The sequence below is a fragment of the Zootoca vivipara genome, chromosome 2, assembly GCF_963506605.1.
Source record: "Zootoca vivipara chromosome 2, rZooViv1.1, whole genome shotgun sequence".
Taxonomy (NCBI): domain Eukaryota; kingdom Metazoa; phylum Chordata; class Lepidosauria; order Squamata; family Lacertidae; genus Zootoca; species Zootoca vivipara.
In genome coordinates, this window is record NC_083277.1 from 97,596,399 (window position 1) to 97,613,109 (window position 16,711).

At 44.6% G+C, this 16,711-nt stretch overlaps 1 protein-coding gene across 1 annotated transcript in view; it reads left to right on the forward strand.

Moving 5' to 3' along the window:
• The window catches only part of BAIAP2 (BAR/IMD domain containing adaptor protein 2), a 134,506-nt gene that overhangs the window by 92,653 nt on the left and 25,142 nt on the right, over nucleotides 1-16,711 (forward strand). Inside the window, exon 7 of the mRNA XM_060271059.1 lies at nucleotides 12,477-12,776. Within this exon, the coding sequence (XP_060127042.1) occupies nucleotides 12,477-12,776 (300 nt within the window). The remainder of the gene's footprint in view (nucleotides 1-12,476; nucleotides 12,777-16,711) is intronic.

Here is a 16,711-nt window from a genome sequence, read left to right on the forward strand (position 1 = left end):
TGGCGGCGTCTCCTCTTGCCTCTTTCAGTTCCCTTGTAGTTTCATCAGGAGCTGCTAGTCGGGAATAATTGTCAGCTGCAGCAACTGATGGAGTGCAGAGTAGACTTTGATGTCATTCACAAACCGTTGGGTGCTCTGAGTAGCAAGTCTGCTTCAAGTAATGATAGTGAAAGACACACATCTGTCAGCCTGCCAAGTGCTTGAATCAGCTGTGTTTTATTTTAACAGTGGCATATCATGTTGCCTTTCAGTCATCTCTTCCTCCACCCATTGCATTGCACAGAGTAGATCTCTCCACAATTTTCTTGATAGTGGTGCTTGCATGCATATATTTAACAGCACGCATAGCCCATACCTGCTGTTTAGTAGCTTCCTACATGTTGGGCTTTTCCTTATTCTGTCCTATCTGCTCTTGAACCAAAATTTGAAGTGGGCTTACTGTGTATTTATTTTAAGAACCAATTCTCTTCAAAGTGTGTGATTATTGTGATAACCCAATAGACATGCTCAAGAGGGTTTTGTTTTAGTTTAGTTTTAGTTTTGTGATCCCATCTGCCAAGAATACGATACATTGCGGTTGCAGAAGTAAGCTAGTTTAATGTAATGTGTGTTTAGATTTAGATATATGATGGGATGTTATTATGCTTATACTGAGAGGTTTTGGAAATTTTTGTTTGATAAGGCATTAAGAGTAATATTTAGATTTGATAATTAAGAAATAGAATTTTATTAAGATTTAGAAAGTGCTAAGTAAGTGATATATAGAAACGTAGAAGGGAGGGAAAGGAGGAAGTCGACAAAGATACGGAATATAAGATTGAGTGATGTATTTTTATGTTTTTATTTTTGTTGTTGTCGTGGAATGTATATGATATGTTGTTTTTTATATTTTGTTATCATAAAAAATTAATATATTTTTTAAAAAAAGAATATGACACATTGCATGGATTGCCAGATCACCTTCTAGGGCTTTGTCCATTTTGTAGAATTGCTGAGTTATTAAAACTAACAGAATTTCTCTGGAAAGATGATCGCATAGCACATTCCTTGCTGGCAGTGGGTGGTTCTTGCACAGTTCCTCTTGGGGGGCTGTGTGTAATATTTACTTTCAAAATAATAAAAAATAAGTGTCAAGACCAGACCTTTTTTAATTTCATGGATTATGTGAGCTGAGTTGTGTTTGTGTGTTTACCTACTTCTGCTTCTGTTGCTCATGAGGAACTGGAAAGAACTATATAAGACAGTAAGATCCTACACATTCACCCGACAGGCACAGAAAATCTTGCTCCTCCACCCTACCCCGTAGTTTTGAGACTTCACGGCGCTGTGCTCAGACCTGTCTTCAATACATGAAATGCTAGAAACATGAATTCTGCACTCAGTTTTCATTTCTGCCTAATTACGTCCCTAGTTTATGCGCCTTCCTTCCACATTCAACATTGACCCCACTCTGTGGTTCATAGCTTTTGAAACTATGTGCATGCTTCAGTTTTTAGTTCCCTCCCATTTTTGTAATTTTCTTCTGATGGTTCCGTATTGGAATTTATTGTTTTGGCTTCCAGAGTGAAACTAGTTTTTTGGGGTTTTTTTGCTCGCTGGTATTTATGAGGGCGGTGCAGATGTAATACTCTTAATCCAATAACCAAGGTTCAAGTTTGGGATCAGGCTGTAGAGCTGTGCTTCCCTTTCAGCTATCCCCATCCTCTTAATTCACAAAAAAACTTACCTAGCTGTTCTTTAAATGTGGTTAAGTGTTCTTTAAATGTGGTTAAGTAAGGGTTACATTGGCACCAGCTGACATAACCCCGGACAGTTGAGCAAATCTGGTTAAGAGCAAGTTCTGGTTAGTGCCAAAGCTGGTGAGGTGAGGGAAATTCACACACAGAAGGGAATGACTTGGGCTGGGGCAGAGAGAGAATGTGTGTGGTTTTGTAGCCTAGTACCAATAACAATTCCTTTATTACAATAAAATGAAATGTTCCCAAATAGTGAGTTTCTGAGTTCTCCATAACTTTTTAATCAGGCTGGATACTAAAAAAAGCAATGTAGCAGGGAGGGGATAAGAAAGGTTGAAAAGAGACAACAAATTGCCTTTGTTTATGGCCATAAGATATGTTTGCGTTCTAATTTTCCAGTCCCAAAGATGGACTTTTTCTCAGTAGGATGACTGCAGACATGATTGGATTAGTCTTTGCTGTGTGCTTCTGGCAGGGGCGTAGGGAGATAGGGGCGGTGGAGTGGGGCGCCATCGTGGCTGCCCGCCCCGCCCCCAAAATGCCCGCCCCGCCCCCAAACGCACGCCCCACCCCTGCGCACGACGCCCCCCCCAAACGCACGCCGCGTCCCTGGGGGCAGTGCGCCTGCTCTCCGTCCCTGGTAGCGGAGCATGAAACTCCACCGCTGGCTTCAGGTCCCAGCTACGCCTAGGATTTTAGAATAAAAAAAGTGATCTCTGATCCCCATTTTTTTGGAAGCACAAAGTCAAGCAGTTACCCAGACCTGTCTTGTTTTAAGGACCCAACAACATTTCACCTGCTTGGGGTGTGGTGGCTGACAAATCTTTATAAGGTTCCCACCAGAGTGCTTTGCAACAAACCTGTGCAGTAGGACACGTCGAGAAGTTGGCAGTTGGCTTGAAACTATCCAGTGAGCTTCATTAACTAAGCAGACTCTAGCTGCTATACCATGCTTTTCCTGTGGATATAGGTATTCTCAGGCATGCTAAATATAAACACCCTAGCATCCCTAATGGGAGTAAAACTAGAACGTCTTAGGTGGGGTGGGGAGAATAGCAACCATTTTGTAATTATCATGTGGATGTGATAGATTTCAAAGAAGAGGAATGTGCATTCTCCTATGTCAAACCACACACACACACAGAGTACATTTGTAGCTACTGTAAATAATTCACAGTAGAGTAATAACAATGTAGTTATGGGGCTTTTCTATTTACATAGGCATTCCCTTACTGATCATGAGAACAGTAATTGGGGCATGGCACATTATTTCCCTGGAGTTGGATGCAATGTGTCTTCCGCTCCCCAAACAGGAAGCACATTCATCTCTCAGCTGGATCACCTCAGTGATATTTATGTGACCATAGATGCCAGTCAGGAATTCAGCAAGTCTGTATTTCCCTTGCTTTCTTTTTGAGTGCTAATTTAGTTCCTTCCTTTCCGAGAACTCTTCTTCTTTTTTACGTTTCCACGGCACTGTGGCACATGGCATATAGATAGCCAGTCACAAGTTAGTTGCATAAACAAGTTGCGTCATGCTGCTAAACATGTGAGCAACAAATGGCAAGCTTGAGTCCACACAAGAGATAAAATGAATTTCCTCTATATACCGTAATTAAATTGGAGTTGGGGGGAGAGAATGGTTGCAGCGAAAGATAAACTAAGTTGAATATGAACCTCGTGAGGATTTTTTTCTTGCTAAATTTAGTTGCTCAGCCTTGAATAATGCTTTCAAAATGGAGTTCCTGTGCCTGGAAGACTTAGCCCTCTGCTGCACATGAAAATGCTCTGAATACTTAGGTAACTGCTTACCTTTTTGCTGCTCTGTGGATCCCCAGTTCATGGAAGAAAAATGTGCACAAAAGCTTCACCGCTAAGTCTTCCCCTTAAAGGGCAGGAACTTCACCAGAGCTGTAGCTGGAACCAGCTGTTTATGAGAGGCCAGGCGCTGATGATGAGCGAACCCCAAAGGGAAACCCCTTAGGATATCTCATTTGGGGTAGAGTGAGGGCATTCCCCTTCAATGTTTTGATTCTGGATAGGCTTGCTTCTAAGTGAGGGATCAGAGCCACAGGGCAGTGTTTGTGTGCGTAGCCAGGATTTTTGTTGGGGCGTAGCCAGGATTTTTGTTGGGGGCATGCCTTTTGTTAGGGGGTGTGGAGCAGAACCTCAGTTAGCTGTATTTTTATTTACTTGGGGGGCAGCTGCCCCTCACTACCCACCCGCTACACTTTTGTGTGTGTGTGTGTGTGTGTGTGTGTGTGTGTGTGTGTGTGTGTGTAAGTAAATGTGAGTGCAGGTGCAAGTTAACCTGGCTGCCAAGTGAGACTGGAACGCTGCGGAGGTGCATCCGTGGTAAAAAGCGTGAATGTAGCTCATGAACTGAAATGTGTGATTGGTCGGTATTTTGCAACTTTGCTGTTTCATAGTTTTGATTGATGTGTTGATATGGTGCTGTTCACAGCTTCTGGGGGCCTTTGAGTCCAAAACTGTTATATAAATGAAGAGCAAGACTTTGTTTTAACAGATGAGCGAAGGGTTAAAGCTATATGAAAAAATTATATTGGGGGAGGGGGGTTAGAGACTCTGCTTTAGCGCAGCCCATTGCTGAGGTAGAGATAATGGCTTTTACTTTGCTTGATAGCTATGCAAACAGCACCATTCTTCCCCTTCCTTTCTATTCTCACTCCCCCCCCCCTCCTTTCCACTCCCACACACACATGCAGAACAATGGAGGCTGCTTACAATGCAACAGGCCCCTCAGGATAAGCAGAGCGCCTTCTCACGAGTGATTAGTCACCAGCTTCATGAGATAACCCTTCCTGCTCTCTCCCAAGATTCAGGGTGTCCTATTTTATTTCATTTTATTTTTTCATTTTGCTGATATCTAAATTATACTTCTTGTTCTCCAGCCTCTTGCTATCTCCAAAGTTCATTCCTGTTTTTGCTACGGGGTAGGCGCAGGTTTGTACAGTGTAGTCGTACTTTGGATCCTGAGCGCCTTGCAAGTTCAACGTTTTGGCTCCCGAGCACCGTAAACCTGAACGTGACTGTTCTAGTTTGCGAACGTTCTTTGGAACCCCAACGTCCGATGGGGCTTCTGCGGCTTCCGATTGGTTGCAGGAGCTTCCTGCAGCCAATCAGAAGCCACACTTTGGTTTCTGAATGTTTTGGAAGTCGAACGGACTTCCAGAACGGATTCTTTTTTACTTTCAAGGTACGACTGTATTAGCTCAGAGGGACTATATTCTGCTTCTCTATGTAAATGAAGGAACAGGTGTGCTTTAAAACCAAACGTTGTATAGTTTTCTTTGCATCCTGCTCCCAAATAAACAACCTATAGGCATGCCCCATTAATTTCAGCAGAAGGTTCTTCCAAGTCAGTGTGCTTAGGATCACAGCCTTACTGAAAAGACATCACTGACATACCGGTAGCTAATTGGAGGAAGCCTTTTTTCTGCATGGATTTTTAAGCAGGAGCCTTGTCCTGGACTTGGAGGGATGTGAATTTATCTAAACGTTTTCCAACCTAGAAATAACAAATGTGAGTTCTCAGGAAGGTGCTGGACTGAAGTCTCTGGAAGCAGTGTTTCAAAGTTTGTTGTTGCTGCTTGTTTGTTTGTATACAAATAATGTTGTTGCTTTTAGACAATTTTAATCCAGTTAGCAAATGAAACAATTAAGGGACAGTGCTCTCAGCTGTTGCATATTAAATAAGTACATATACCATACATTGGTACGAGCTCCAGTAAAATTACCTGGTAAAGAGTGGTTAGTGCATTTTACGAGGATCCCCCCCCATTACGTTAATAAACCCTGTAGCAGCGGCCACCTTATGAAATGGGTGCATGAAGAGAGACATGTAAGGGGTCCTGTTGCCAGTACATTTCCCTGTTGACTGGTGGGTACTGTCACTTGGATCCAGGTTGCTACGTGGGAGAAGAACTGGTCACTATTCATACCCTGGGCTGGCTTTAGGCTTTTGGAGACAGACAGGGAGAATAGAGTCATTCCTGCCTCCAAATCCCACCTTTAGTCTCCTGCCGTATGGCTGTATGTGCCTTATACCCTGCATGCAGTGGGAAGACAGAAGCAGCATGCTGTTGATGACTAGGCTGGCGCCCTGGCCGAAGTGAACGTAAAGGCTGTTCTATTTTCATGGTCCAGCCAAATTGGAAGTGGCATGTGCTCCCTTCCTTTCTCTTATCTGGCACCACCCTCTCTTAGGTGAGAAGCATGCCCTGTCCGACTTGGGGCAAGTGCATGGTCTTAAATGATTGTGGACCTGGGTAAGCTTGCAAGTGCTGGTCATTCTGCCTCCAGCAGCTGGCCAAGGAACCACATAGGATGTTACCACGAGATTTCACAACCCACCAGCAAGACTCTGTTGGGTCACAATAATCAACATCTGGGAATTTTCAGTGTAAGATCTTCAAGAAAATGATGGCTTCAGAGATGGTTTTTAGTGGGGTGACCTAGGCAGCTGGGCATGGACGGTTTTCTTTTCTGTTTGGGGCAGCTTTGCCCCCATTCCTCCCATTCCTCAAAGTTTCCATAGGAAATGGTGGAGAATATTTCTCCCAGTGTCTCTGTCTGTCTGTCTGTCTTGGGTTGTCAACAGCCATATATCATCTTGGAGCAAATTTCTGAAACAAAACTATTTTTCTTGTGGTTTGTCTCAGTGAGACGATCTGCTCTGGCACACAGATGTAAACGACTCCCCATGTGTCGCTTCTGTGTCTCTTGAGAATTTCAGTTTGGCATGGCTGGGGTGTGGGGGGCTGCTGAAGACAAGCTGAAGGAACAAATAGCATCTCCTAGTAGGCTTTGCAGTGGCTGCTTATTAGTGCAGAACTCAAAACGAAATCCATTATTAATGGCCCTTAATGTGGTAAAGAAATGTTTCCAATACTGCGGAGTTCAGGAATTCCTGCTTCTCTTTCCAAACCATGACATTCTTCATGGGATGGAAATTCTGCTTCCTGATCCTAACTTTAAACATAGACACAAGATCTGTCTCTGCAGGACAGATGTGTGTTCTTCACAGTACAACAATGAAGACAAGAGAGTAGAATGGGCTGAGGTACTTGTGGCCTTCCAGATATTGTTGGACTCCAGCTCCCATCATCCCTGACCATTGCCCCTGCAGGCTGAGGCTAATGGGAGTTGGAGTCCCAACATCTGGAGGGCCACAAGGAAGTTTAATGACTGGTGAGGAGCAGGCAAGCTCTTCCATAGGAAACAAATTAGAGTGTCTCTCCCCCCTCCCCACCTTTTTTTCTTCCCCCACCTATACTTTCCGGAAAGAGCTGTGGGTGTAATGCAGTGTTCCCCAAACTTAGGCCTCCAACTGTTTTTGAACTACAACTCCCATCATCCTTAGCTAGCTGGACCAGTGGTCAGGGATGATGGGAAATGTAGTCCAAAAACTGCTGGAGACCCAAGTTTGGGAAACATTGGTTCCATACACCAGTTTTTTTTGGGGGGGGGATAGACAAAAGGAGGTGGTACTTCACACAGTGTGTAATTCAATTTATGCCTTGTGATGACCACTGGCTTGGGTGGCTTTGAAAGGGAAATTGGGAAAATGTTTAGAGGATGTTGGTCATGATCAGGGGTTTTTGTGGCTTGGGCTGGTTCACGGTCCCGCAGACACCGCGGCTGCCGGAGTGTGCATGCATGTGCAAATGCTATTTCCGGCACTTCTTACGGCACGAAGGAGGCGTGCGCAGCTTCCCATTGGCTGCAGGAGCTTCCTGCAGCCAATGGGAAGCTGGCCAGCGTCACAGAAGGCGGTCCCCGCTCTGCTCCGCACCAGTTTAGCGTGGTGCACAGGAGCCAACCGAGCGGGTGGCGGGGGTCCATGGGCCGGTTGAATGACCCCCATGGCCGCTTGTGGCCCATGGGCCTTAGGTTGCCGCCCCCTGGTCATGATAGTAGTTTGGAACCTCCAAGCACAAGTCTTGGCCACTTAAGGCCAGTCACTGAGGGGCAAAAATGGATAATGGTCCTTGAGTTCTGCTTATGGGCTTCTCAAGCCCATCTAGCTGGTGAGAAACAGGATGTTGGACAAGGCAGGCCTGTCGTCTAATCTAGTACGGCTGTGCTTACACAGTTAGGTTGGTGCTGTTCTTTCTTTTCTTCAATTTGTTAAACTAAGGTTAGAGAGATTCTGCCTGAGGAGCTGACAACTGTTTCTCTCTAAGAAGTCAAAATTTATAGTCCACCCAGATAGCCCACGTGGGGTTTGCTAGGTTTTGAACAATGGGTAATATAACAATATTTATATAGTGCACATCAAAACTGAAAGCACGTGAAGCATGGAACTGAAAGCCTTCCCGCCTCGCAGATCGCTTTCTTGGCACTTTGCATGTGCTCCAGCACATCAAGACTTAGCAGCTGCTGGCCTGTCTCAAAAGTTGCTTCATTCCTCGATCTTTTTTGCCCCATCTCAAAAGGCACTGACAGCTGGAGTCCTTCCACCCTGTAGAATAGGCCCTTAGGATTTCTGATGTAGCACAGTGGGTGGCCACGCGCTGGTTCTTTCCTATCTAGTTTTTCAATCGTTCGTTGCACAATCGTTCCCTGACACCTTGTTCCCTCAAGAGTACAGCTCTGGAAAGAATAATGGTTTAACACAAATACTGTCGACACAGCCGGGAGCAGCGCTGGTATTGTAGGTGACTGCTTTTTCATGCACTCTTTTGTTGCCACCTGTGGATACCCCCTGGCAGCTTGTGAGTTGCTCCATTATCAGAGATATATTGTGGCTAGGTGGTGGACTGCAAGTTGCTTCACTTTCCAGAACAAAGATGCCTAGTACGGAAGGAGAGCAATAAGGCCTATACTCTTTTTTAAGAGTCTTAATAAATTTATCTTTCCTTGCAACCAAGGTATACTGCATTTAGACTTTTTTTTCAAGCATATGCATGATAACAAACCAGCTGGGTCTTGGTTCAATGAGGCACATGCACAGAAAAATAACGCAAAAGTTGAGAGCAACAGGAAACAAATTACAAACAGGGGCACCTATTCCTGAGAAGGGTCTGCTTCTAGGTAGCTGTGCCAGAAACACTGGATGTAGATAGTTGCTTTGGCTAGTTCATGACCAGGGTAAAGGACTTGGGAGCCCCATATATTTCAGTGGGAGAGACTAAACTTAGCTCTCCCATTGAAATAAATGGAATTCCAGAATGCTTCAGATTGGCTGGATTGGAAACTTGCCCAATAAGATAAAAAATTGTTGTTGTTTAGTCGTTTAGTCGTGTCCGACTCTTTGTGACCCCATGGACCAGAGCACGCCAGGCACTCCTGTCTTGCACTGCCTCCCGCAGTTTGGTCAAACTCATGTTCGTAGCTTCGAGAACACTGTCCAACCATCTCATCCTCTGTCGTCCCCTTCTCCTAGTGCCCTCAATCTTTCCCAACATCAGGGTCTTTTCCAGGGAGTCTTCTCTTCTCATGAGGTGGCCAAAGTATTGGAGCCTCAGCTTCACGATCTGTCCTTCCAGTGAGCACTCAGGGCTGATAAAAGATTTAAAAAATGCTTGTGCATAAATTTTATTTTGGATACTTATAGCTGGGCCTTGGTGGATGCCCTATAATCTTGAAACAAATTTGCTGGTAAGTAAGGAAAATGAAGATATCACTTGCCAATTTAGTTCTTCTCAGGATACGTAACCTTTTATTCTGCCCTTTTTTCCTGGCACACAGTGAGTGATACAGTTTGCAGAGACATTTGGCAGAAACATGAATGTGTGTACAAAATATTTAAACAATTTATATACCACTTAACTACAAGAATCTCTTAAGTGGTTTACAAGGATCTGATACAAAAAGCAATAAAATAAAATTAAAATAAAACCAGTTAAAACTATAAACGCAAACTACAATTGAAATACCTACTGGAATAACAATTTTTAAAGCCTTCAGTGGGTGTAGGAAATTAAATAGGGAAGGGGCCCATCTGACCTCATCTGGAACACAGGACTGCAAATCAGAAGTCATAAGTAAATTTACTCAAGGCTGTGTCTGGAATCTGTAGCATTGCAGGGAAATTAAACTCTAGGTTTATCTTTTGCATAAAGACAAATGCTTCTATAAGTGAACAGCATCTCCCACCCAAATACTGGGTGGAACTGCATTCAGCAAAACAAGCTTGGGCTGGCATGATAAGGCAGACAGAAGACAGTAAACCCATTCATTGCCAGCTCAGAACGGAAAATCCACCTTTTGCAGGGAACAGCAGAGGTGTCAGTCTTGAGTGATTTTGAAGCAAGTTTGAGATTGCATTTTGCGGTGTGTGTATTCAGAAGAGGCAAGTCTGGAGCTGTTTCTTTTTACCCACATGCTTGGTTGCTTGCATCCATGTGCAGAAATTGGCTGTCCTCCAGTTAATGAAATATGAGCTGATAGATCATTTGTTGTTTAGTCGTTTAGTCGTGTCTGACTCTTCTTGACCCCATGGACCATAGCACGCCAGGCACTCCTGTCTTGCACTGCCTCCCGCAGTTTGGTCAAATTCATGTTCGTAGCTTCGAGAACACTGTCCAACCATCTCGTCCTCTGTTGTTCCCTTCTCCTAGTGCCCTCAATCTTTCCCAACATCAGGGTCTTTTCCAGGGAGTCTTCTCTTCTCATGAGGTGGCCAAAGTATTGGAGCCTCAGCTTCTGATCTGTCCTTCCAGTGAGCACTCGGGGCTGATTTCCTTCAGAATGGATAGGTTTGATCTTCTTGAAGTCCATGGGACTCTCAAGAGTCTCCTCCAGCACCATAATTCAAAAGCATCAATTCTTCAGCGATCAGCCTTCTTTCACTTCCAGCTCTCACTTCCATATATCACTACTGGGAAAACCATAGCTTTAACTATACAGACCTTTGTCGGCAAGGTGATGTCTCTGCCTTTTAAGATAGATCATAGGGAGTTTTAATCTACTGTACATTCCTTGGTTAAATATGCATGCATTTACTGCATGTGAATAAAAGAAGAAAAAAACCACAGCTCTAGAGAGAGAAGCATGCTTTTCTTTTTGTTTTAGATCATCCATGCTTGTATAACAGGCTTCATTCTAGGAATTGCTGCTGCTTTTTTTGCCAGGGGGCAGTGCTGCTTCTGTGATAGCATCAGCAGCCTGCCTGAAGTTGGGTTGTTGTTGTTGCTGTTGTTAAGTGCTTTTCTTTTTCAAAATTTTGCTGCCTGATTAATTGTGGACACCTTTTTAATGGATCAGAAAGATTTTACATGCAGCCCTATTGGAAAAAAGGGGTGCTGCAGAACAAAGGGTTCTTGGAATCAAAGGAGAGCATCAGCTTTGCACACAAAAGGTCCCTCCCAGGTTCAGTCCCAGGCATCTCCAGTCAGCCAGGGCTGGGAACAACTCCCTGCATGAGACCTGAGGTGGATGGACCCAGTGGTCTGTCCTTGGCATAAGGCAGCTTCCCATGTTCCTAAAGAAAAAGGCTAGGTAGCTTTTGCAGCATTAATTAACAGTCCAGGCTGTCGGGCAAGGGTTGCTTAGTTTGCATCCCTTATTCAGTGAAATATTGATTGCATGCACCTGTGCAGAAGTTACACACTGAATGGAAGAGGTGGCAGTAGGTGCAGCCCTGTGCAGAACATGAACTTAGAGGAGTGTCTCATTGCCACTGCAGTTAGAGAGCTCAAAGCAACACACAACTCGTGGCAACGAGTATCCAGTCTGCATAGGTGGAAATAATTAATACTTCCCCAATAATGAAAGAAGCACTTCCAAACTTTTGAGCTGCTCAGAATGAACACCAGGTGCATTAGGACTAGCTGGGAAGAGGGAGTAGCCTGGATTTTGTAGAGACTCAAATGCAGATTTCTAGCAGCTGATGGTCTGAGGTTGAGGGACTTGGTGGATGACTTCGTGTGGGTGTATGGAGACCAAGCGTGAGTGGGTATTGTATTGACATGGGGATAGATGTTTGGAAAGGGAACAGTGGGCTCTGTGGGAGTGTGTCAGGCAGTCATTTGTTCTGCTTTCCCACAGGAGGGGGGTGGGTTTGTGGGTTGTTAAGTACAAGCAAGGAAAGGTACATATATGCATTGCTCATGCTTTCTCCGCCCCCCCCCCAACCCCACGGACATGACAAAGTTCATTTCCATCTGTCCGGATTGCAACAGGTGAGATGGACAGTCTGTGTTTCAGCCTCCTCTCACCTCTGAGTGGAAGCCCTTTCGAAGCGCTTTAACCTCATGGCAGCGGCACAACCGTTGTTGGGGTTTTTTTGTAACAATCGGCACTAGAAAAACGAGCACTACCCAGGTGCAGGCGAAGTAGGAGGGAGGCTGAGAGAATCTCTCTCTCTCTCTGCTCTTCTGCCACCCACACAACATCTGAAGCCCACGTTCTGAGTCAGGAGCTTTTGTGTGGGGGAGGTCAGATGACTAAGGATGGTTGGCGAGGGGGGAAAGAGATGCATTCTCTCAAGCCTGCGTATACTCTTGTTGCCTAGTGCCCCCTGCCGTCCGGCCATGAATGGAACGATGGAAATAATTAAGAGCCTTGGACAGTCCGCAGTTGCAAAATGACCACACTCTCTGTTTTTCTCCAGTCCTTGCCATGCTTGATGCAGATTCTGCACTGAAGGGAATTCTGCTACAGACCAAGTGATGTGTTAATGCAGAAGGATAGCCCTCTCTCCCCCTTTGTGCTGCGGCTCAGATGGGAACCCTTGGGTAACCTCTTTTGCTTTGTGTTTTCCCCCCCTCCCAGTTCATTGAAGCTATCACCAACAAACAAGGCGAGCTGGAGAACTACGTCTGCGATGGGTACAAGATGGCGCTCACAGAAGAGAGGCGAAGATTCTGTTTCCTGGTAGAGAAGCAGTGCGCTGTGGCCAAGAATTCCCTCACCTACCATTCTAAGGTGAGCGAGTTGTTGTGTTGGGGTGCCGTACCATTGGTACCATCGACTTGGGAAGCGGGTGGGATGAAAAAGTCCCTCCGTTCACGCAGTCCCTCGGGAACCCAGGCACGGGCAGCGTTTCTGTCCTGGCTGACTTCTAAACTCCTAAAAACCGATTAATGAACTCTATCGGTAATTGCAGGCCACCAATGGTTGCTCCTTTTCAAGGAACTTGAAGGGATATAACGTTCCTTAGGGGGATGTTGCACATCATTCAGGTCCAAGTACTTCATCTCAAGTTGTTCAGAAATGTACACATGTTTATGAGCGAACTAAGATGAGTGTTGATGCCGGAGAAAATGTGCACGCCTCAAGTTTGTTCTGAGCTTTTCACCCCCTTGGACTGTCTTAATTTCCTATGCCTACTCCTGCGCTATGTGTCCCAACAGTGATGCTACCCCCCCCCCCATATCTAGTAGTGTATGTACAAAGCTGCAGTAATCATAAGGAGCCTTATACCTGTGGGCCCCTTCAGTAGTTTCCAGGATAATTAAAAACGAGAGCTTTCCTTTTCAAGAGCTGTTTCAATATCTGAAAACTATTGCAGGTACTGTAGTTACCTTCCTCAGATTGTAATATATCTGCCCAATTCTAGCACAACAATAAAAGCCCAGAGGCTCTGGAGGCCATGTGTCTAACCCATTCAAATTCATTTCAATCAGAACAATGCAGGAGGTTTGGGTTGGTACCCACTGCTGCAGTACCAATATCAGCATCAACATTTCCAGAAACGTTTTAGGCCACTGGGGAAGTTTGTTCGGGTAACATGTTCCCATCAAACCCATCCACTATGGCCTATTGCTCAAGAATGACTGCATGTTATATGACGCATGCTTTTCTTCAAAAAAAGTTGTTAGAGTGGCCACTTTTCTTTTTGAAGGAAAATATATATATATTTAGGTGCTCAACAGTCTGGATCAGGGCCTTGTGTTAGTTTCCCCACCATAAATTTCCCCAGCTATTAACTGCAGATGAATATAGCAGCCAAGGGGGCAATTTTCTGCGAAAAACTGGTGCAGGGTGCTAAACTGCACGGGGAGAACTAACTCAGTCAGAGCTCCGCATATCTCCTTCCCTTCAAAAAGTGGTCAGCTTAAGCATGCTTTTTAAAAACTTGTGCAATGTAACATGGGTTAGCGCTTATGTCTCAACAAGGTTCAAATATTCTAACGTACAGTGGTGCCTCGCTTAACGAATGCCCTGCTTAACGAAATTTCCGCTTAACGAAAGGTTTTTTCTAGCGGAGGTTGCCTCGCTAGACGAATTCATTTTACGAAAAATTCGTCTAGCGAATCGCGGTTTCCCATAGGAATGCATTGAAATTCAATTAATGCGTTCCTATGGGCAAAAAAAATTCAATGCATTCCTATGGGATTCGCTAGACGAATTTTTCATTATAAGAAAAGACCCTTGGAACGAATTAAATTCGTCTAGCGAGGCACCACTGTATATTAATTTGGTACTGTTACTGTTTCACAATATTTAGATTCCTGGCTGTCCCAACCCCTAAGCAAAGATGTTCAAAAGTATCCCAGCCACACAGGGAGGGCAGGCTTCAAGCTTGCTAAATCTACTTTTGTATGTATCTAAAACACTGCAATCCATCAACTAAAGCAAAAGTCAAGGCTGCTTCCAGATGGAAGTTTGTTGTAAAATCGGTGCTGCTCATGCGCACACACTCCCCCTCCCCCGCAAGTGCGCACATGATGTCATTGTTGTCAAATTGCCAGCCCAAACTTTAACATGTAATTTGGATTTCACCTCACAGCAGAAAAAAGCAAGTAAAAATAACCCATTATATACACCTGCAGTTGCTGCTGGTGTGGAATTTTGTCGGCATGTTTATGAGGTGATTGGTTGGTGACATTTCTCTAAGGCCGTACCCCTACTTATGTGTGCTCCTCACGTGAGCACAACCTTGCTATTTTGTTTTTGGCAGCCCGAATGATACAAGCACGTCTATTTCCACGGGCTGTGGAAGGCCTATTCAAATTTCAACAACCCATTTAAAGGGAGCTGTTCTTTCATAATCTCCAAACAAGTACATGTGTGAGATCTCCCTGGAGACTGTAATCTCAGTACACGCACCGGATTTTAGAAACAACAACAGCAGCAACAACAACAACAATAACACAGAGGCCTTGTGTAATACCTCTATTACCCTTGTGCAAGCTTTAGTAAGGCAAATATCACTTTTGAACAAGATCCCCTTAAAAAAAACAACCCCCAGCCAAAAGCACAAGCTTCCATTTGGCCCTAAGTGAAACATAACCGTAGGACCCAACTTCTATGTGGGGGCCAGCCAGCCCCCCCCCCAGTTGATGGGCATTGCCATTCAAATGGCGTCCATGCACTGCACCATGTGGTCAATTATGCAGGGCGGGGCTTATTCAAGTTGGTATTCCTGAACATAACTCACGGTATATCCACATTTACCTTTTGCCCTGCTCTTTCCAGGGATAAATCAATGCTTAAAAAGTTGTGTCCAAGCTCCCCACCCCCACCCCCACTTTTCGCCCTGGAGCTTTCCCCATGAAAACCCATTCTTTAGCGCTCAATCAGAGCAAACTTCAAATTTTCTTGCGGATTGAGCACTAAAGAGCAGGTTTTCATGGGGAAAGCTCCAGGGCAAAAAAGGGTGCTTTGCATACAGAGCTTTCAAGCATGTGTGCCTTCCTGGAACAGAAAAGGGCAGGGGAGGATAATAGAATACTAGAATGGTAGAGTTGGAAGGGACGCCCAAGAGTCATCTAGTCCAACCCCCTGCAATGTAGGAATCTCAACTAAAGCATCCCTGACAGATGGCCATCCAACCTCTGCTTAAAATCTTCTAAAGAAGGAGAGCCCGCCACCTTCTGAGGGAGTGCATTCCACTGTTGAGCAGCTCTTACCGTCAGAAAGTTCTTCCTGGTGTTTATAAATTCAATAAATAATAATAATTCAGTCTCTTCTGGATGGCAGGTGGTGGAATAGCAATGAATATCCATGATGCCTCTGAGCAGCTTAGGAGAGTGCAGGGATTTGTTTTGAGTTTCAGAATTACACTGAGTCCAGTCTTTTCCCCCCACAAATCCATTCCTGGTCACCCCAAGCTTTCTTCCTTTCAGCACTCCATTTTTGTTGGGATGGGGGAAAGAGTCATTTTGTGGTTATTGTTAAAAGATTAGGAGGTGGGGGGTCAGAAACCCTTGCCAATCTGCTGTAAACCACCTAAAGATGAGCTGTAGATCCCAAAATACTTTCTGCCCACCTTTGCCAGAGATTCATCACAGTCGTATTCAGTAAGTAGGCAGCAAGAGAGCCATCAGGCGGTGGTGGGCCCTTGTGGATTATGACTCCAGAATGCCATACTGCAACCCATGCTCCACCATATCTTCCCTTGGGTAGCCAAATAGTGAAATAATCTCTCTTGTAGATGCCCTTGATGGAGAAATAGCCAATATTTCTAGGCTGTCGGTGGACTCCTGCTGGTATTCTGAAGAAACATGCTCTACCTTTTAATTACTTCTTTCTCTGTATATCACTCATTTCATTTAACCATATCCATCTGGCAAGATTGAAAAGGTGTTTTTTTAGATAATAAAGGGATTAGCTGAAAAGTCCCGCTTAGTCATAAGCATCTTCAAGCAGTAGTGTTTGCCAAGCAAATTGACAACATATGTTAAGGGCCTTTTATATGTTGATGATATATGTAAAGCACAAGTTTAAAAAGAATTCTCCCCACCCCCAAATAACGAATGGGCAAGCAGAATTGTTTGAGGGGGGTGGTCTTTCCTTTTTGTGGTTTAACACAAACTGTCCTTAGGGCACTTTCCCCAACTCCTTTTTTTATGATTACTTAGACTTGTAGATAGGAATATCTTCCCTTAAAAATTAGCTTTGTACTGAGGGGGTACATATGAACTTCAAGTAAAATGAGAATAGTAGCTGTATGGTGTGTGTGTGTGTGTGTGTGTGTGTGTGTGTGTGTGTGTGTGTGTATCTGGGCGTTGAGATCGTTGGGGGGGTTGTGTTTAAATAAGTATAGACTAGTGACTTGAGTG